This window comes from Molossus molossus, unplaced genomic scaffold (genome assembly GCF_014108415.1).
Source record: "Molossus molossus isolate mMolMol1 unplaced genomic scaffold, mMolMol1.p scaffold_m16_p_8, whole genome shotgun sequence".
Lineage (NCBI taxonomy): Eukaryota > Metazoa > Chordata > Mammalia > Chiroptera > Molossidae > Molossus > Molossus molossus.
Window position 1 is genome coordinate 95,717,713 of NW_023425402.1, and position 20,806 is coordinate 95,738,518.

At 42.6% G+C, this 20,806-nt stretch overlaps 1 protein-coding gene across 5 annotated transcripts in view; it reads right to left on the bottom strand.

Moving 5' to 3' along the window:
• Window positions 1–2,167: 2,167 nt before the first annotated feature.
• SHPRH (SNF2 histone linker PHD RING helicase) overlaps window positions 2,168–20,806 on the bottom strand; it is an 86,167-nt gene continuing 67,528 nt past the window's right edge. The window contains exons 26-31 of one of the 5 annotated variants that reach the window (XM_036247867.1): window positions 17,744–17,836; window positions 16,790–16,876; window positions 15,964–16,142; window positions 8,169–8,249; window positions 4,632–4,730; window positions 2,168–2,273 (exon numbers count right to left, since the gene is read on the bottom strand). In XM_036247867.1, coding sequence (XP_036103760.1) covers window positions 2,270–2,273; window positions 4,632–4,730; window positions 8,169–8,249; window positions 15,964–16,142; window positions 16,790–16,876; window positions 17,744–17,836 — 543 coding nt within the window. In that variant the 3' untranslated portion in view covers window positions 2,168–2,269. Of the gene's footprint in view, window positions 2,274–4,629; window positions 4,731–5,040; window positions 6,953–8,168; window positions 8,250–15,963; window positions 16,143–16,789; window positions 16,877–17,743; window positions 17,837–20,806 lie in introns of those variants that run through there. The other 4 variants (XM_036247872.1, XR_004957553.1, XM_036247868.1 and 1 more) reach the window with 4 other exon arrangements.

Sequence of the window (20,806 nt, forward strand, 5' to 3'; positions counted from 1 at the left end):
TCTGCTCTGATGTGGACCATACTTGTTAGTTATTCCAACCGGTGGACTGCAATAAGTATTCACGGCACGCCCTTGGGAAGGCACTGCCTTTTCTACTGAATTCACTGAACTCCTTGATAAATTGGAAAAAAGAAATAGTTGCATTTTCTGTGTTTACTAACTTTTTAGAAAAGGAAATAGCAGGCCTCTCTTGGTATTTGTTATTCACATGGCTAAAGAGATTCTGGAACTTAACCACATATTTTGCGAAAGAGAAAAAGCCTAAAATGGAAAATATCAGTTTTTTTAACTACAGGAAAAGGAAAAAGAGCCTTAAAGTTCACTTGTACTGTAAAGAATCCTAGATTTTCTTAAAATCTTTCAGAAACAATTTTGCTATCTCCTTTGAGCACACATTTTGCGTTCTAAATTCCCTCTTTCGTGGATAATCAAAACGGCGCTGTCTGCTGCAGGCCCCTTCTCACTGACAGCTTGAAACAAGGGTGCAACTCTTCATCACACCTCCTTTGCCTCACAGAGAATACAAGTGACTCCCACACCACTTCCCTGGGCGACTCACGGCTGCTATCCAAGTGGATGGGAATGAAGGTGTTAGTGCTGATGTGCATATCAAATAGGAGGAAACTTAATTTCTGCTATAAATAATACCCCACTCAAATCCAGTTCCAATAGCTTTCTTCCACACCTTCATGGGTCTCCTTGCCCACTCCCGGAATGTGCACACCCACCTCGGAGACCACCGATGAAGGCCGGTGATACTCACTTCAAAAGCTATCTGTGTGTGTGTGTGTGTTTGTGCGCGCGCGCGCAACCTTTATTCTTTACATGTTTAGGCTATGTCTATTCATTTTTGGGGACATTTTCTTGGAAACATTGTAATATTATTTAAGAGTGGCAGCATAAACAGTATCATACATTAGCTTCTCCAACAGTGGTGCGTGAGTCAGATTTCAACCGGAGAAAACAAAGCCAGTAGGAGATACACGTTAAGGAGTGTGTTGCAGGGCACTGACGTGTGATGTGGCATGTCCGAAATCCACAGAGCAGGGCCAGGGAGGCTGGAACTCCCAGGCATGTGCTGAAGTTGCTGTCCGCAGGTGGAATTTCTTCTTCTGGGAAATTTCTACCTCTGCTCCTAAGGCCTTTCAACTGATTGAATCAAACCCACCCAGGTCATCTGGAATAATCTCCCTTAAAGTCGGCTGATTATGCACTTCAATCACAGCAACACACAGAATAGTATTGGTGTCTGACTGAATAACTGTTATTACAGCCTAGCCAAGGTTACTCATAAAACTGACCATTATTATCTCTGTGACCAGAGAGCAGTCATAGAATATCATCCGTCTTTTTACATTCACATGAAGACAGCATTTAGTTTAGAAAGTCAGTGGCTGTATCCAACCTCAACAATTTGACTTTTATTTTTAAACAAAGTGTAGGATGCAAAATTGAACAGAACTCCTTGTTACACAAAGTCCACCAAACTTGCATCTATTGCTGCTGCCGATCGGGTGGACTTCTCCACAGCAGCCCTTGATTCTGATCAATAAAAATGTGCACACAACTCACTACAAGCATGGTGGGAAAACGTCTGCCCATGCCCTGCCTGTTCTTCATGAAGATGATTTAAAAAATAGGTTATTGCATTTGCTCTCAAGTTTTTTGGTCTCAGGGCCTCTATCTGCATGAAAACGGGTGAGGAGCCTAAAGAGTTTCTGTGTGTATGGGTTATGTCCCTGCCGGTTTGGGCTGCTATAGACCAGGTGGTCTCTCCAGGGAGCTGCAGACGGTACACAATTTGGGGGCTCACCTTTCGGAGCCCATCTGAGGAGCCTCTCCCCGCAGGAGCCCACTGACTCGAGGCCAGGAAACTGGGCAGGGTCTGATAAGCACCCTCTATGGAATGGTGGGTAAACTGCCTTCCCACCACCTAGACACGGTTTTAAAACCAAGGGGGATACAACAGGAAGACACAACAGAAGAAAGGAAGGGGATAATGAAAAAGTTTGCTCAGTAAACATTTTTTTACATTAATGCTTGAAAGGCCAAAGACATTTAAGAAAAATTGCTCATCATTTGCTATATGCGTAAGAAGGATTATGAGTAAAAACAATCTTCCTTTAAAAGCAACTCACTGCACAAATCAGACGTCTGCTTGAGTCAGTTTCAAGAGGAAGACAGAAGTGCTATGTACAGTATTTTTTGCGCATGTCATGCGGGTAGCCAGTCCTCTGGGAAGCTGAAGGTGAGCGCAGGGTAGAAATGGTTACCTGCCAAATATGAGCAGTAACCTGATTACCAATTAGGGACTTAAAAAGTGACAAGCACTGAGAGTTTTAAGTAAAAACAATGATGCTTAATGCTTTAATAGCTAATCATTTATAAACATTCTGATACAATAAAGCAAGATCAGGCACCAAAATACACTCCCCTTTAAAACATAGGCTGTGTTTACCAAAGAAGACACCACTGTGTGACAAAGGAAGCATATTTAACATGATCGACAGGCAGTAATGCTCCCATCTTAGTCAATGGAAATTTTTACGAAGAGTCTGGAAAAGGAAGTGGATGGAGCACTCACTGGACTACCGGAAGCCGGGACACAGAAAGGGCAGAAGCACCGTGACAGGTCTGAGGACAGAATGCGGATGTGCTAAATATAAACTAAACAGTCTTGAAAGAAAAAAAGCACAGGTAATCTCACTAGATATACCCCACAAAGATTATTAATAAAGGGAGGAAACATTCAACTTCTAAAGGAATTTGGGCACAAATATTTGCTCTGTAAGGCCCTGGAGGGTCAGTGATCAGAACTGAGTAATACCACACACAGTTCTGAAAAAATCCCATGTCAAAGATGTCCTTGCTGTTCCTCGAGCAGGCTCTCGGGTGTGGAGCATCAGAGCAGGTTTACCGGACAGAAAGAGACCACAGGGGTGTGAGGAGGAAGACCTGTAAGAAAAGGCTGAAGGGGTAGAGTATTTGAAAGGCAGCAAGAAAAAGCTACTGAACAATTTAGTAACAAGGGTCACCTGTATAAAGGATCATCACACAGATAATGGAGGTTAAATTTTATTTCTCTTTTGCACGGACAAGTAGCATAAGCTGCAGTACAAAAGATTTGGTTTCAATAGAACAAATTCAGTTTCAGTGAACAAAATCAGTCTTGAGTGAGTGAGATTAAATAATGGAATAGGATACAACAGATGGTGTGGGACCTTCAAAGACAAGACACAGAGTTAGCCCCTGAGATGCTGAGGAAGGCAAGAGATGGTCATCTGGCCCCTGCCACATTCTCATATTTCCTGCACGTGACATTTTTCTGCTCTGACTCTGTGAGAGTGACATGCTTGGTCTCTTGGGTGCCACCTCTTTTGGGCCTGGGTTATCGCCATGGTCCTCAGGCTAACAGCTCCTGCATTAGACTTGATGACCATCGGAGGAATTTAGCTTTCACCTGGAGTTTTCACAAAAGTGGCCCCCCATTTTCCCTTCCCAGGATTTAAGGAAGCCTGAATTTTGTGTTTGCTTATGATAGATCTGAGGAGCCCATGAGGCCCCCATCTTCTCGAGTAGGCACCTTCTCCATCAGTAAATCTCTCCTTACTCCAAACTCTGACATCCTGAATATTGACCTTTTGGAAACGTCGGGTACACAAACTTTGGGATGGGTCACAACTCTATTAACACTGCATGCCTATGGTGAGTTGAATTCCCTTTGGGGTTTTCAAATTGCTCACATGGTCCTCCCTGTAATGGAAGACTTGCAAGTGGTTTGCATGCTACACGATGGAACAGAGGTACATGGAGATTCTCATACAACATTGAATATTGAGTTAATCCATCCTACCTTGAAAAAATACTATTGAAGATTAGATTTCCTTTATCGGAGTAGCCAGGCTTAAAATGCATTGCTTGCACTGTACTGTTTTAACGACACTGCATTTTTATATTGGCATGCCAGTTAAAAATTACAAAATGGCATATTATTGTGGGATTTTGTTTACATTTTAGAAAAACTGAAAGATACTTTTTATTCAATTTAGCTAAGCCTGAGGTCACTTAGCATGGGTGATTTTGCATTTCTTAAAGGTTATCTTTTGATAACAAAAAGAACGCTAGCACACTGCCTTGGGAGAGCTAGTAAATGAGAGCAGGGGCCCGGGCTGGCTTGGCTCAGCGGTTGGAGCACTGGCCTGCAGACCAGAGAGTCCTGGGTTTGGTTTGCACTAGGGGCACGTCCCCCCCAAAAAAAATGAGAGCAGGGGAAGATTTCAGAGACATCATTGCTTCTTTGCAAGGGTAGCTTGATGTGATGCTTAATTTCACATTGCTAAATTCAGTTCCTAAATATTTTGATAAGTATTGTTAGGCTTAATAATTACTTGTAAGGTATTTGTTGAATGACCATGTCAAGAGTTTTCAGTTTGTTGTTATTAATGTAATATAAAAGGGATCAATCGCTAAAATCAAATGCATGGATCATTCTGCCTCAAGCACATACGAAGAGAAAAATTGAAGCTGCAATAAATACAGTAAAGCTATCTGGGTTTAAAGCAAAAGGCTATGAAATTAGTACATGTATTATACACTGTATATAAAGAAGTCTTTTCAGTCTTGCAGCTCACCTGACTCCGTAAGGGGAAATGCTTCCCCATGTGCAAACACATCCAGGCTCTCTAAGGCCGGAACTCTCATTAGTCCCCACGGTTTCATTAGCACAGCACCTGTTAAGAACAACTATCTGTAAGCACAGTGGTATTCCAGAGAATCTGAAATGATAGAAGAAGGAATCAAAAAAGTCCTTTGTTTGCAGCCAAGAAGACATGGGGGTAAGATCTGTATTTGTTCTGGGCAATTATTTGGAAGTACTGTTACCACTGTTTTAAAGAAATAACAAATGTCTGCAAAATATGGGATTCTGTAGTATAAACAATTTAGACATCTTTTGTTGAGAAACCAAAAGAGACCAAAAAACAACACCAAAAAAACACACCATATATTCTACAGCTCAGAAATTAAATCCCAAATTTCAACTTCCACTAAAATATTTATTTGATGATATCTTACAGAAATAAATAGGAGCGGTATTTCCTCTAATATAGATAGGTATATTTATATGTATGTATATATAGAGAGATTTTTTTACAAAATGGAAGTATATCAAATTGCTCCCTCTACTTTAGCTCAAAAGGAATACTAGGAAACAAACAGAAATACTAAACTATGCTCATCATTAAATTAAAACCATGGCTTTCTGGATCTCAGCGTAACAGATGCGTGAGAAAGAACATGAGTCTGGAGTCAGGGCCCGAGCTCCACTGTGTGACTTGTATGCAGCACAGGCACGTTTCTCAGTACTTCTGCACCTCAGTCCTTGGCCTTTAAACAGGAACGACATCAACTATATCAACGTCACAGGATTGTTGGGCAAATTAAACACATGAATGTACAGGAAAGCTCTTTATAATATGTAAAGAGCTATAAAAATAACAGTTTTGTTTAATCTCATATAAAAGAATCAATGCATATCTCCCTTCACTGAAGAATAAGCACCAGAAGTGTGTGTGTTTTCTTCAGCTGAATTACATCAAACCTAGAATAAGAAAATGCACCTTAACACAGCACCAGAGCATCTCAGACAAATGTGACCCAGGGATACTTCTATTACAGTTTTCTGGGTAGCTAAGTAGAAGCTAAAGAGTCCTGAGGGTCATTTAAAACTTTGAAGGTTCAAATAAAACAGGAACATTTGTATTACATCAAATGACTAGGATATAATAAGCAACTACTCCTTAGTTACCAATTTCAAAGTCCATTAATTCTTCACAGAAGAAGAAATACTAATTAGCACTTGTAATTATTTCCTTATGTAAATATGACATTCTCTTGTTTCAAAGATAAAATACTGGTCCTTGAAATAAGTACTAGTGGAATAAGCTAACAAACTGACCGTAATGTGGGTGCCTGTGGGTGAAAGTCTAGTTGCACAACACGGGAAGGAAAAGAATGTAGACATTAGCACAGCAATGATTTTAAAAAAACCTATCATATTTCTATGTCATAATAAGAACTAAAGTTATAAAAATTGCAATATTTACAGATACCTTGATCTTAAAACATGTAGAAACTTAATAAGAAAAAATAAAAGTAGAGACAGCAGGTTAGATAATTTTAAGGTAAACATTAATACACTTAAAAACCCTAAAGTTAACTGTTTATACAACACTACTTAACATGTAATAGAAACAGGAAAAATGTGGTGTTTCAATTTTTCATGGCAAGATACAGAGAAAAGAAATAATTGCCCAATATTAACTTATTGTTAGGATTTTTATTACCGTAAAGTTACTATGTATGGAGTTACAGTCTAAACCTACTTAAATAACTAAGAGTAGTATAATTCATTATCTACTTAAAATATGACCTATAAGATATTGCTGAATTATATGCTAAAGATACTGAAGGCCCTTCCAAAACTGAGATTGGTTGAACAATCAGGTCATATAAAACTAGGCTAGTTTACTTTCTGTATTCCAACTCCTTTTAAGACTGACCTTATCAAAAGAAAAGTACATATTACCTGTCTTAATTCCCTCAGATATAGATATTCTTTAGAACAAAAATAATTGTGTCATTTGGAGTGAAAAATTAAAATCTTTATAGATCTTCTGGAAACAGTATATTGAAAAGGGCTCCATAATTACTAGACACTGTACAACCAAAAAAGAAATTCATTCACCTAAGAACAGTGTGTACTGACATCTACTGGGTATTTTACTTATAACTTTGCTCTACAAGCTATGGAGGTTCTGAAATATGGTGAAGTGTGCAGACTGAGCCACGTGCACTTCATTCAAGTTCTTCCGTTTCTTTGGTGAAGAGGTCTGCCAGGTCAGCCACGGTCAAGGCGGAGGCCTCTGAGTGCTTCCCCGAGGAGCTGGTGTGACTGCAGGGTTTTCCAAGTGAGCAGAGTCAGAGAGAAGACCAAGGAACACATTATTTCATTTGTCTTATATATTGTTCCAGTCTTACAATAATATGTCATAATCATATAGGAATATAAAGATATTTTATTATTAAAATAATATAAGAATATTATTTACTCCCAAGTTTTGTAACTGAATCATAAGAAACTCCCAGAAGAAAGCAGGTGATGGGAACATTATTACATCTTATTAAAATTAGTGAAGGCTTCTACATAGTATTTTTAGGCTTTGTCATAAAATTCATTTTCTCTGCACAACTAATAAAGAAACACCCCCACCCCACCCCTGCAACTGTTACTGAGGCTCTCACCTTACAATTTACCTTCTCACTATCCAAAGTTAATTTGTTTTAAGAAAATGTCAATAGCTCTTCTCATCATCATTTTATTGAGGCAGCTTAGACATAATCGCTGAATCTGTTAAGTATGGAGTAACAAATGGCCTTCGTGCTTGAGGTGTAAAGCTCCCGTGGCCGCCTCTTTCCTTCCCTTTAGCCAGGGATGGAAGACAATTTCTGGTTTTAAATGGCTTCTCTGCCAACTATGCAAAGTCCCCTGTGGACACCTCCCCACTATGGAAACTATCTCTACTGGGTGTATCGTCCAATCAGACCTCTCTCACGAGGACGCAGTAAGGCATTCATTTATGTTTCAAAACGATGTTAAAGAAAACAAATTATGGGATAAGTATTAGGAAGTTTTAGGATGGCAAAGTTGAGTTTTTAAAATTAAGGCTGTCTTGGTCTCTGCTGCTATCTGCCTTTGGAATTAACACCACAACCACCAGCAGAGTTTTAAGTCCGCACCTTCGTCTCTGCACGTGACTCACACGTGAAGTTCAAAGCGGCGCTCAGTGTCATTTCACAGCTATCAGGCTAAGGCTTCTAGGTGGGCCATGAAGACAGATTTTCTTTAAAAATCCAATGTGGCAAAGAAATGTAGGATGGTTTAAATAAGTTTATACATTACAATCCATATTAATACACTAAGTCAAATATAGAATGGACATTAACGGACAATTTTTGACTAGGTAAAACGCCATACCTTGCTTTAAGAAAGCATTTGCCCTTACATCTTTTGATTGACTAAGTGGACATCTCAGTGAAGAAGCTCCAACTATGTACACAACTTTAGATAACAGGAAACCACCCCACCAACCAAGTGCACTGTTACCTACCTCCTCTCAGCAGTTTTCAGCATCGCTTGCATTCTTTCTTCTATTGTTGCTTTAATTAAGAATCTGTGTACAATAGTAGGTCTAGGAGGCACATAACAATTACATGTTTAAAAACATCTTAAAATGAATGGGAACAAACAAACGTCATTGAGTATATGCTATATTCATTGGTCAGGTGGTACCCACGGTGGCAGGTACTAACCATGGTGCAGTGAATAAAACAAACTATTCAATGCACTAACACTCTAATGAGAGAGACACAATAAACACAGGGGGAGGCTGACATATGACTGGAAACATGACTAATGGGAAGGCGGCTGCCACGCTAGAGAGCAGTGGGCAGAGCATGCCAACAGAAGAAACAGGAAATCGATGCAAAGTCCTGGGAAGAGAACATGCTCGGCACTAGCCTGAAATGTTCGAGAGGCAGAAAGAAGGCTAGCGTGGCAGAAGCGTACTATAAACGTGGGCAGAGAGGCGACAGGGAGACAGGAGAGGTGGGCACAGGTCAGACCGTGTGGGGTCTTGTAGGGTCTGGCAGGAATTTGGATTACTGTGGCTATGGTAGGAAGCCATCAGTGGGTCTATGTGTAATTGGAGTTACACTTGATTGTAAGTGGAGGTTGGACCAATGAAAACATATTTAAAAAAAAAAGAAAAAAGAAAACCTCTCTTGATCCCACTCTCTTCCTTTACTCTGCTCTCTGCTGCAAAACTCCTTACAACACGGGTCTCGCCAGCGCTACAGCCAGCGGTGCGCTGGGTTAAAACATGTAAACTCCTCACAACACGGGTCCCACGAGCGCTACAGCCAGCGGTGCGCTGGGGTTAAAACATGTAAACTCCTCACAACACGGGTCCACCAGCGCTACAGCCAGCGGTGCGCTGGGGCTAAAACATGTAAACTCCTCACAACACGGGTCCCACGAGCGCTACAGCCAGCGGTGCGCTGGGGTTAAAACATGTAAACTCCTCACAACACGGGTCCCACCAGCGCTACAGCCAGCGGTGCGCTGGGGTTAAAACATGTAAACTCCTGACAACACGGGTCCCACGAGCGCTACAGCCAGCGGTGCGCTGGGGTTAAAACATGTAAACTCCTCACAACACGGGTCCCACGAGCGCTACAGCCAGCGGTGCGCTGGGGTTAAAACATGTAAACTCCTCACAACACGGGTCCACCAGCGCTACAGCCAGCGGTGCCGCTGGGGCTAAAACATGTAAACTCCTCACAACACGGGTCCACCAGCGCTACAGCCAGCGGTGCGCTGGGTTAAAACATGTAAACTCCTCACAACACGGGTCCACCAGCGCTACAGCCAGCGGTGCGCTGGGTTAAAACATGTAAACTCCTCACAACACGGGTCCACCAGCGCTACAGCCAGCGGTGCGCTGGGGTTAAAACATGTAAACTCCTCACAACACGGGTCCACCAGCGCTACAGCCAGCGGTGCGCTGGGGCTAAAACATGTAAACTCCTCACAACACGGGTCCCACGAGCGCTACAGCCAGCGGTGCCGCTGGGGCTAAAACATGTAAACTCCTCACAACACGGTCCCACCAGCGCTACAGCCAGCGGTGCGCTGGGGTTAAAACATGTAAACTCCTCACAACACGGGTCCCACCAGCGCTACAGCCAGCGGTGCGCTGGGGCTAAAACATGTAAACTCCTCACAACACGGGTCCACCAGCGCTACAGCCAGCGGTGCCGCTGGGGCTAAAACATGTAAACTCCTCACAACACGGTCCCACCAGCGCTACAGCCAGCGGTGCGCTGGGGCTAAAACATGTAAACTCCTGACAACACGGGTCCACCAGCGCTACAGCCAGCGGTGCGCTGGGGGTAAAACATGTAAACTTCTCACAACACGGGTCCACCAGCGCTACAGCCAGCGGTGCGCTGGGTTAAAACATGTAAACTCCTCACAACACGGGTCCCACCAGCGCTACAGCCAGCGGTGCGCTGGGGTTAAAACATGTAAACTCCTGACAACACGGGTCCCACGAGCGCTACAGCCAGCGGTGCGCTGGGGTTAAAACATGTAAACTCCTCACAACACGGGTCCCACGAGCGCTACAGCCAGCGGTGCGCTGGGCTAAAACATGTAAACTCCTCACAACACGGGTCCACCAGCGCTACAGCCAGCGGTGCGCTGGGCTAAAACATGTAAACTCCTCACAACACGGGTCCCACGAGCGCTACAGCCAGCGGTGCGCTGGGGTTAAAACATGTAAACTCCTCACAACACGGGTCCACCAGCGCTACAGCCAGCGGTGCGCTGGGTTAAAACATGTAAACTCCTCACAACACGGGTCCACCAGCGCTACAGCCAGCGGTGCGCTGGGTTAAAACATGTAAACTCCTGACAACACGGGTCCCACCAGCGCTACAGCCAGTGGTGCGCTGGGGCTAAAACATGTAAACTCCTGACAACACGGGTCCCGCCAGCGCTACAGCCAGCGGTGCGCTGGGGCTAAAACATGTAAACTCCTCACAACACGGGTCCACCAGCGCTACAGCCAGCGGTGCGCTGGGGCTAAAACATGTAAACTCCTGACAACACGGGTCCCGCCAGCGCTACAGCCAGCGGTGCGCTGGGTTAAAACATGTAAACTCCTCACAACACGGGTCCCACCAGCGCTACAGCCAGCGGGGCGCTGGGGTTAAAACATGTAAACTCCTGACAACACGGGTCCCGCCAGCGCTACAGCCAGCGGTGCGCTGGGGTTAAAACATGTAAACTCCTCACAACACGGTCCCGCCAGCGCTACAGCCAGCGGGGCGCTGGGGTTAAAACATGTAAACTCCTCACAACACGGGTCCCACCAGCGCTACAGCCAGCGGTGCGCTGGGGTTAAAACATGTAAACTCCTCACAACACGGGTCCACCAGCGCTACAGCCAGCGGTGCGCTGGGTTAAAACATGTAAACTCCTCACAACACGGGTCCCACGAGCGCTACAGCCAGCGGTGCGCTGGGGTTAAAACATGTAAACTCCTCACAACACGGTCCCGCCAGCGCTACAGCCAGCGGGGCGCTGGGGTTAAAACATGTAAACTCCTCACAACACGGGTCCCACCAGCGCTACAGCCAGCGGTGCGCTGGGGTTAAAACATGTAAACTCCTCACAACACGGGTCCACCAGCGCTACAGCCAGCGGTGCGCTGGGTTAAAACATGTAAACTCCTCACAACACGGGTCCCACCAGCGCTACAGCCAGCGGTGCGCTGGGTTAAAACATGTAAACTCCTCACAACACGGGTCCACCAGCGCTACAGCCAGCGGTGCGCTGGGTTAAAACATGTAAACTCCTCACAACACGGGTCCACCAGCGCTACAGCCAGCGGTGCGCTGGGGCTAAAACATGTAAACTCCTCACAACACGGGTCCACCAGCGCTACAGCCAGCGGTGCGCTGGGTTAAAACATGTAAACTCCTCACAACACGGGTCCCGCCAGCGCTACAGCCAGCGGGGCGCTGGGTTAAAACATGTAAACTCCTCACAACACGGGTCCACCAGCGCTACAGCCAGCGGTGCGCTGGGTTAAAACATGTAAACTCCTCACAACACGGGTCCACCAGCGCTACAGCCAGCGGTGCGCTGGGTTAAAACATGTAAACTCCTCACAACACGGGTCCACCAGCGCTACAGCCAGCGGTGCGCTGGGTTAAAACATGTAAACTCCTGACAACACGGGTCCCACCAGCGCTACAGCCAGCGGTGCGCTGCGGTTAAAACATGTAAACTCCTCACAACACGGGTCCACCAGCGCTACAGCCAGCGGTGCGCTGGGGCTAAAACATGTAAACTCCTGACAACACGGGTCCCGCCAGCGCTACAGCCAGCGGGGCGCTGGGGTTAAAACATGTAAACTCCTCACAACACGGGTCCACCAGCGCTACAGCCAGCGGTGCGCTGGGTTAAAACATGTAAACTCCTCACAACACGGGTCCACCAGCGCTACAGCCAGCGGTGCGCTGGGTTAAAACATGTAAACTCCTGACAACACGGGTCCACCAGCGCTACAGCCAGCGGTGCGCTGGGTTAAAACATGTAAACTCCTCACAACACGGGTCCCACCAGCGCTACAGGCAGCGGGGCGCTGGGGTTAAAACATGTAAACTCCTCACAACACGGGTCCACCAGCGCTACAGCCAGCGGTGCGCTGGGTTAAAACATGTAAACTCCTCACAACACGGGTCCACCAGCGCTACAGCCAGCGGTGCGCTGGGTTAAAACATGTAAACTCCTGACAACACGGGTCCACCAGCGCTACAGCCAGCGGTGCGCTGGGGTTAAAACATGTAAACTCCTCACAACACGGGTCCACCAGCGCTACAGCCAGCGGTGCGCTGGGTTAAAACACGGCCTGCGGAGGCAGAATGGCTGCGTGTGAAACCTGCCACCGCTCTCACTAGCCATGTGACTCTGGACAAGTTACTTAACCCGTCTGTTATATAAGTGTTTGTTAATGAATAAGTAAAATCCTATTCTACCTTACACCCACATCAGGCCCCGTCTCCACCACTCCACTCAAACTGGTTTGCTCTCCATGCTGCTACTTCTAATGATCAATTCTCAGTCCTGACCCCATTGACATTTGGACAGCACATGACACAGCTGATCATATCCTCCTTCTTGAGTTACTTTCTGTACTGGCTCCAAGGACACCTCCCCGTTTGATCTTTATCTGTCCTCTTTGCTGGTTTTCCCTCTGCTCCCAGAGCCTTTCCCTTCGGGTGCTGTGGAGTTTCACCTTGGTCCTCCTCTCTCCCTACATTCTCTCTCTGTCGGTAATCACATTCAGTCTCAAGACTTAAAAACACCATTACATGCTGGTGACTTCCAAACACATCTGTCTAACCCAGACTGTTCTCCTGAACTCCGGACACCTGTATCCAATTACAAAATAGACATCTCCATCTGGAAGTCTAATACCATCTCAAACTGACATCTAAAGTAAGTTCTGCCCTCTCTCCTCACATCCGCTCTGCCTTGTAGCCTCCCCAGGTGAACGGAACGCTGCTGCATCCTTCAGCTCCAGGCAAAGAGCATGGTGTGAGCCCGACTCCCTCACACACCGTTCCAGTCTGTCCACAGATACTATTGGTTCTACCTTCAGAATAAATCCAGAAGCTGACCATGCCTCAGCTTTTCCACTACTGTTAACATGGTCCAGGTAACCTTCAACTCCCTTGGAATGAATGTTTCAACACTTACATTAGATCATGTCACTCCTCGGCTCAAAGCCTGCCAACAGCCTCTGGGCCCTATGTGACACCTCCCCGTCCTCACCCCCCCCCACTCCGACACACAGCCCTCTAGTCAAGCTCTATGACTTCATCTCCTATTTCTCTGCTCTTTGCTCACACCACTTTAGCAACTCTGGCTCCTTCCTATTCCTGAAACATACCAGGCATACTCCTGACTTAGTCTTTGCACTGAGTATTCTGTCTACCTAAAGCTTTCTCCCTAAAGTGTCTGCTGGGCTTTCTTTTTTTTTTAAATCCTCATCTGAGGACATTTTTTCATTTTTTGTTCAGATAGAGTGGGGGGGGAGAGAGAGGGAGAGAGAGAGAGAGAGAAACATCGACGTAAAAGGGACACATCGAGTGGTTGCCACACGCACAACCCAACCAGGGCCAGGAACAAACTGCAACTGAGGTACATGCCCTTAGCGGGAACCGAACCCGGGTCTCTGGACTGCAGGCCAATGCTCTAACCACTGAGCAAAACCGGCCAGGACTGCTGGGCTTTCTTTATCTCACTTCCTCATCTCTTTTCAGATAGTACCTCCTCCCTAAGAACCCCCATGCCTTCCTGGTCAGCCACCTGCGCTCTTAATCCTCTTTACCCTGCTCTACTTTTCTGACTCCTCACACAGAGTAGACTTGACTCATTACGTTTATTGGTTACCATCTGTCTCTCCACTCACAACGTCTTGTAATGAGAATTCAAGCCCCCGTACGGCACCTCAAGCACCTAGAACAGTGGCTGGCAGACGCATGCTCAATACAAATTCACTGAATGAAGTCTGTAGATATTGACACAGAAGACTGTTCAAGTTGGTGATCAAAAGAGGAGGCACTTCTAATCTGACTGTATCTGTTTTCCCTGTATGAGGCTAGATCATCATCAATGGGGAAGAGGAAGATGCAGAAGACTTAAGATAGTCTCCTTAGAAAGTAGAACAATGTATTCACCAGGGAAGCATGGTAGAATTATCAAGTACTGTTAAATGCTTTTTTAGACTTGTGACCTTACACCTGAGAAGAGTCCAGTGAATGTTTAGAAACATTGAACACAAGAAATCTGTGTTTAAAAACATAAGACAGCCAGCCGGTATGGCTCAGTGATTGAGCATCGACCCACACACCAAGAGGTCGTCGTTCGATTCCTGGTCAGGGCACATGCCCAGGTTGTGGACCCAATCCCCAGTGGGGGCATGCAGGAGGCAGCCAATTGATGTTCTCTCTCATTGATGTTTCTATCTCGCTCTCCCTCTTTCTTCCTCTCTATCTAAAATCAATTAAAAAAAAAAAAAAAAAAGACAAAAAGAAAACCATGCAAACAACAAGACAACCAGATAGGACACCAGTGTATTTTAAATGCTACTTGGTAGTAGGGGACAACAAGCTTGCATTTACTGTATTAGTTTGCCATACTTTGCTAAGGGTTTGTTAGAGGAACATGCTTGTTTCTTGCCTACAATTAAGTCGTCGTCTGCTCTCTCGGCTGCTGCGTAGGGAGCAGTCCACATTTCTGAGCACGGCACAGAAGACCTCATCTCCCGCCACTGCTCGCCTCCTACTCTGTACTCCAGCCATTACAAACCGACAGTCCCGAGTAATATCATGTTGGGTATCTTCTGTGTTTGTGAAAACACAGCGCTCTCTGGCTGCACAACTCTCCTTTTAGCCCAACTTTCAAGACTCAACCTAATACAGCTTTCTGTGACTCTCTAGGGCACAAGCTGATCACTCCCTTCTTTTGCCACCAGGGTGCTTCTGTTATATTTTTGCACATTCTGCTACGATATGTTCAGTCATCTGTTTCCTGTGCTACATGGTTATCTCATTGGGGGCAACCGATTGTCTTATTCAGCTTGACTCTTCAGTATCCAGCACAATGCCTGACATATAGTAGGTGCTCAATCAATATTTATCTAATAAGTTCTTCTTATGGATGTATTTCTTTGAAAAACATCACGGTATCTAACACCCAGGAAGTAATACATCTGAGAGGCCTTAAAAAGGATAATGATCCAACCTGATATTTGAATAAAAGTAGCACATACTATATAATATATACTATTAGGTTTGCTTTGGGCCTTAAACTAAATCTATTGATGTCTTATAGTGGACCTATCTTAGAGTAGAGCTATCTTTTCCTAAAGAGAGGAATTTAAAAAGGAGATATTTGTTTTTACTCATGCATGAAATATGCCTTTTTTAAAAATAAAAGCTATCTGAGACAATAAAAAACCAATTCTTCCCAAAGTTATGATGGATGCCTTCCATTTCACAGTTGTCTTAAGTATTTTAAGAAACTTCTTTGATGAAGTATCAAGGTAGGTTGTGAAGGAGAAAAGACAAAAATCTAGGAGAATCTGGGGGTTTGTTGCTTAGAGGAGGGAGGGCTGGAAATCTCTGGAAGTGTCTTTTGGTCATATAATAATACTTGAAAATTTAATAAATGAGGAAGAGATGAAAAATGAATAGGTTATGATGAACATAAATGAAGAGTTGTAGGAACCTGAAGCAAACATGACTGATAGTAATTTAAGTTCTTACTTTGTTTGTCCAATCCGGTGCACCCTTCCTATGGCCTGAAGCTCATGGGCAGGGTTCAATATGGGCTCCACCAAAAGAACATGAGTAGCTTCAATGATAGTTAATCCATTAGAACCTGTGTGCAGGGGCAGCAGCAAAATATTGATTTGGGGATCATGTTTAAATGCAGAAAGGTTCTCCTAAAAAAGAAAGGTACATTTAAATTTTAGCTGGACCAGTTAAAAATAAGAGCAATATATTATAGCTCAGGCTAAACATCCTAATGATATCCAGGTCATTGTGAAATGTAATAGCTAAGAAAATAAAATGAAAAATGTCCACTTTTAGAAAATGTGAACTTGTGGACTTTGTGAGGCAAAGTGTCACAAGACACACGTGAGCAATGTATGCAAATTAAACTATATGAGCTGAGAGAGAAAGAGAAAGAATGTGTTAGAGTATGAGAAGAGAGACACGAATATGTTCAATCTTCACTTGGACTTTGTGTGTGTTGGCCTCTGTGTGTGCACCTCTGTAAGGATATTCTGACCACAGGCAGTTTTGCCTGACGCAGCGAGTTTAGAATCTAATCCCAGGGGCATGAGGCGCCTGCCCACTCAAAAGGTATATCATAGGCCATCTTTTGCTATATTAAAGAAATGTACCTCATGTCAGAAGAATCCTGCTATGACTATAACTGAACAGAAAGAAAATAACTGCAGGGTCTCTACTTTGATTTATAATTAATCAAGACATAAGACAATGAATAGAAGTAATCTAGTTAACAGAAGTTTTAATTTGTAATAGAATCCACTTCAAAAAACATGAGAAAATCTTCTTGACCTACCTGAAATGTCTTAACACGACTGATCTGTGCAAATTCCATGTTGTTGTCAGTGAGAGCTTTTGAAATAATATCTAATACATCTTGCCACTAAGAACACATAAAATAAGAAAATATTTATACATAGCTTTCACATAAAGAGAATTTGAAAAGGAACTAAGGCAAATAAGTTTTAAGAATTAAGCAAACACAAAACTAAAACCTTTAAATGAAGTACCATCAATATTATTTAGTTCTTCCTTGAAGTATTTTTTTTCTTTTTTTTTAATCAAATGCTACTTAAAGATAAAGAGGGTAAAAAACCATAATCATCTTTGAGAACGGAATTAAGATAAACATAAATAATATAAAATAAATAATGGAGTGCTTAATGAATGTGGTTATTTATCTTTCTAAAAAAAAAACTAGAATTTTTATTTAGTTGATTCTTTTTTTTAAAATAGATTTTTATTGACTTTTTAGAGATAGAAACATCAATGTGAGAAACACTGATCGGCTGCCTACTCTATGCCCCCTACTGGGGATCGAGCCTGAAACCTGGGCATGTGCCCTGACCGGGAATCTAACCGGGACGTCTCAGTCCATGGGTTGACGCTCAATCCATTGAGCCACACCAGCTGGGTTATTTTTCTTTTTCTTAAAAAATCAAGTTCATTTGTGAAATGAGACTTTCAAGATTATAGATTCCAATTTTAAAAACTATTAATATAAGAAGATATCTAAATATCTTAAGAAAATATGAAATGTAGCTATAAAATTGTCTTACGAAGCATCATAAAATTCTATGAAAATAATTCTATCGCATGGACACGGGAAAAATCTAATGTGGGAAAATCTATCAGTAATTCTAACTCGCACCTGTGCTATGCAAACATTAATAACTAGTTCTCAGATACAAACTGATTAGCGCTGGAAAGCCAGTCTGCGGAATACTGAGGACGAAAACGCTGACTGTACCGTTGAGAAGACAAGTGCTTTAGCTCCTGGATCTCTAGTCTGGATTCGCATCAGAGTTCTGACCACAGCTTCCACTTTTGTAGAATGACTGCCCTTTGAACATAAAGAAGAAAACGCATTACTACCCCATACAATCTAGTTCATGATGAAAAGGAAAACCAATATAAAACACTTTTATTATCAAAATCATATGACAGGTACATATGTGTTTATCCTTTTTTATTTTGTATTTGCTGGACATTTTCTTTAGCCTCAAAGTGTAGAAGTTATGGAATTTATAACCTGAGAGAACCAAATATTAAACCACACCAGAAAGTCATACGACCCTGAAGATAAGATTTTTTTAGTTAATGGTTAGGTTTGTAATTACAAAATTTTGTTACTTTAGATAAGCATAATTTATATTCAAAGACACTATTCACTTCAGATATTATGGCACTGGACATGTTAAGAACACAATGAACCAAAACTCCAACTTGAGCCAACAGTGAAGGGTTCTATCCATGAAAAATCCTTTCTTACAATGGCATTACAAAGGACAATGACAGAGGTATGAATGATGTCCACTTGGCCTGAGCTTTATATAAAGCCAGATAAGCACTTAAAGATTGCTTTTTGTGCCCCAGCTGATTTGGCTCAGCGGTTATCGAGTCGCAGGTTCAATCCCCGGGAATCGGGGCAAACAATCGATGTGTCTCGCATCAATGTTTGTTTCTCTCTCTCTCCCACTCCCTCCCTTTCACTCTAAGAAAAGAAAAAGAAAAAAATTCAATGGAAAAATATCCTCGTGTGAGGATTAATAACAAAAAAAGTGCATTTTGCATAACCATTTCCATCATAAGAGTAAGAGAATGAGGCAAAAAATGAAGAAATAAAGCAAGTGTTTTTCTAGCCTTTGCTGAGAAATTTTTCTTCTGGCAGCTCTGGAGGTGGTATGACAGGGAAATTAAGGGCACGGGATTTTGAGTAAGATACATCTAAAGTCAATGGCCAGTTCTGCATCTTACTAGTAATAGATTTAACCTTTCCAAGCCTTGATTTCCTTATCTGTGAAGCAGGGATGAGTGTACCTATTGCCAAAGGTTGGGATGCTTAAATGAGAAAGGCATACAAAGCATTTAGCTCGATACCTGGCAAATAGTAGACACCCAATACTTTATATTTCTGAGACATTGAATATGAGCACTATAATGGACAGATCGCACCACCACTGGGGCAGATCTAACCAGAAAGAAGTGAGACTGTGCCCACGTCAGCACTCCTCAGTTCAAACCACCCTCCACATCACTCGTGCACCAGGAGACGGTAAAAGATAAAAATATAAACAAAACAAGGAAGAAAGCGATAGTAATTTCAAGTTAGCAAGACAGAATTATGGGAACGTTTTTAAATTTTCATTCTAAAATCCTGAGTCTATATTTATTCTTTTGGATATGCAGACTTTCAAATATTCTTGAAAGGTTAAAAAAATATAAAGGACCTATTTCAGTCTAAAAATTATAAAGAGCAAAACTATATCTATAAAATATATAATATATTAAGAGCAAGCTTTTATCAAATAAGAGAAAATTAGCATACAGCGATCACTTTGGAGTTTAGATAGAAACACCCATTTTCCTTACAAGGTGTCATTTTAAAGAAGATATCCAAATGAAGTTATCAGGATAGCTATGAACCCTTTACCTATTAAGATGCACCTTATAAAGTTACACAGAAAACAGATTAATGTTGTATAAGCAGCATCCAAAATGGAGCGCTAACTCTATGAAGGAAAAGAGCAGATCATTCCCCTTTGTCCAAGTTTGGCCAAATCAGTGGTAGCTCTCAATGGTCTCTTCCAAATGCCACAATTCTGAACCATTTGGTCCCAGTCACTTCCCACTATGAGAGAAGAATAATAAGGGATGTCTAGAAATTCAGAGCTTTGCTGGGAAGAACCCATATTGGCAGTGATAATATCCCTTTCTTCCAGATGGACAGAGAGTGGCTACTGGGTTATTTATTTCTAGGACCTCTCCTATGCTGCACATGTTAAATTCACGTTGTAAATATTTTTCTATCTCTTTGTATATGGTTCACATTTAATTGTGTAAAATACAATAATGTAAGTCAAAGTACTATGTCAACACATTATTTTATGCTTGATGAATAATATCTGGATTTAAAAACTAAGCATTTTTCGAGTTTACACTTTCACTGGATTTCTCTGTGCTTGACATTTTTTTTTTTTTATTCCTTACCCGAGCATATTTTTCCACTTATCATTAGATAGAGTGGGAGGGAAGGAGAGAGAGAGACAGAGAAACACTGATGTGATAGAGCCACATTGACTGGTTGGCTCCTGCGCAAACCAACCAGGGCCGGGGACGAACCGCAACCAAGATACGTGTCCTTGACCAGGATCGAACCTGAGATTCATTGGTCCATGGGCTGACGCTCTAACCACTGGAAAAACCGGCCAGGGCTGTGCATGACATTTAAATATACCTTTTACAAGTGAAAGATGAGAAATTTTATTAAGAAAAGAACAGCTTTTTCCTCAACTAATTGCCTTATCATGGTTTTATCTAATATGATTTGACATGATAATTCTATATCATAACTTAGAGTCATTCATCAGTGGATATATTGTGTGAAAACAAGGATCAAATGGCATTTACTTTTATATCACCCAAAGCCTAGCACAGTCCTTTGTAAACAGTATGCATGCAATCAGTTTATTTAATACAAAAAAAAAGTAGTATTTTCATTTAGTCTTCTCAATCCCAAATATGACTAAAACAAACAAAATATAAATAAAAGGGGTTAGAATATAATTTAATATTTTCAACATATTTTTTATTCATTCGGAATGATCAAGAGGCAAATAAAATCTTGTGATTAATCTTTAGCTTTCCTGCTCATACCAACTAGAGAGGCTCAGATAAAAAGCAGTCACAGAAGACAAAGGGATTTAATCTAACACAAAGGTGGATTCTGTGTTAGGTATTGCGAAATGAAATAACTGGAACTGGTTTTAGAAGAAGCCATCAATTGGAGGATGGTGTTGCATTCGGTTGATCA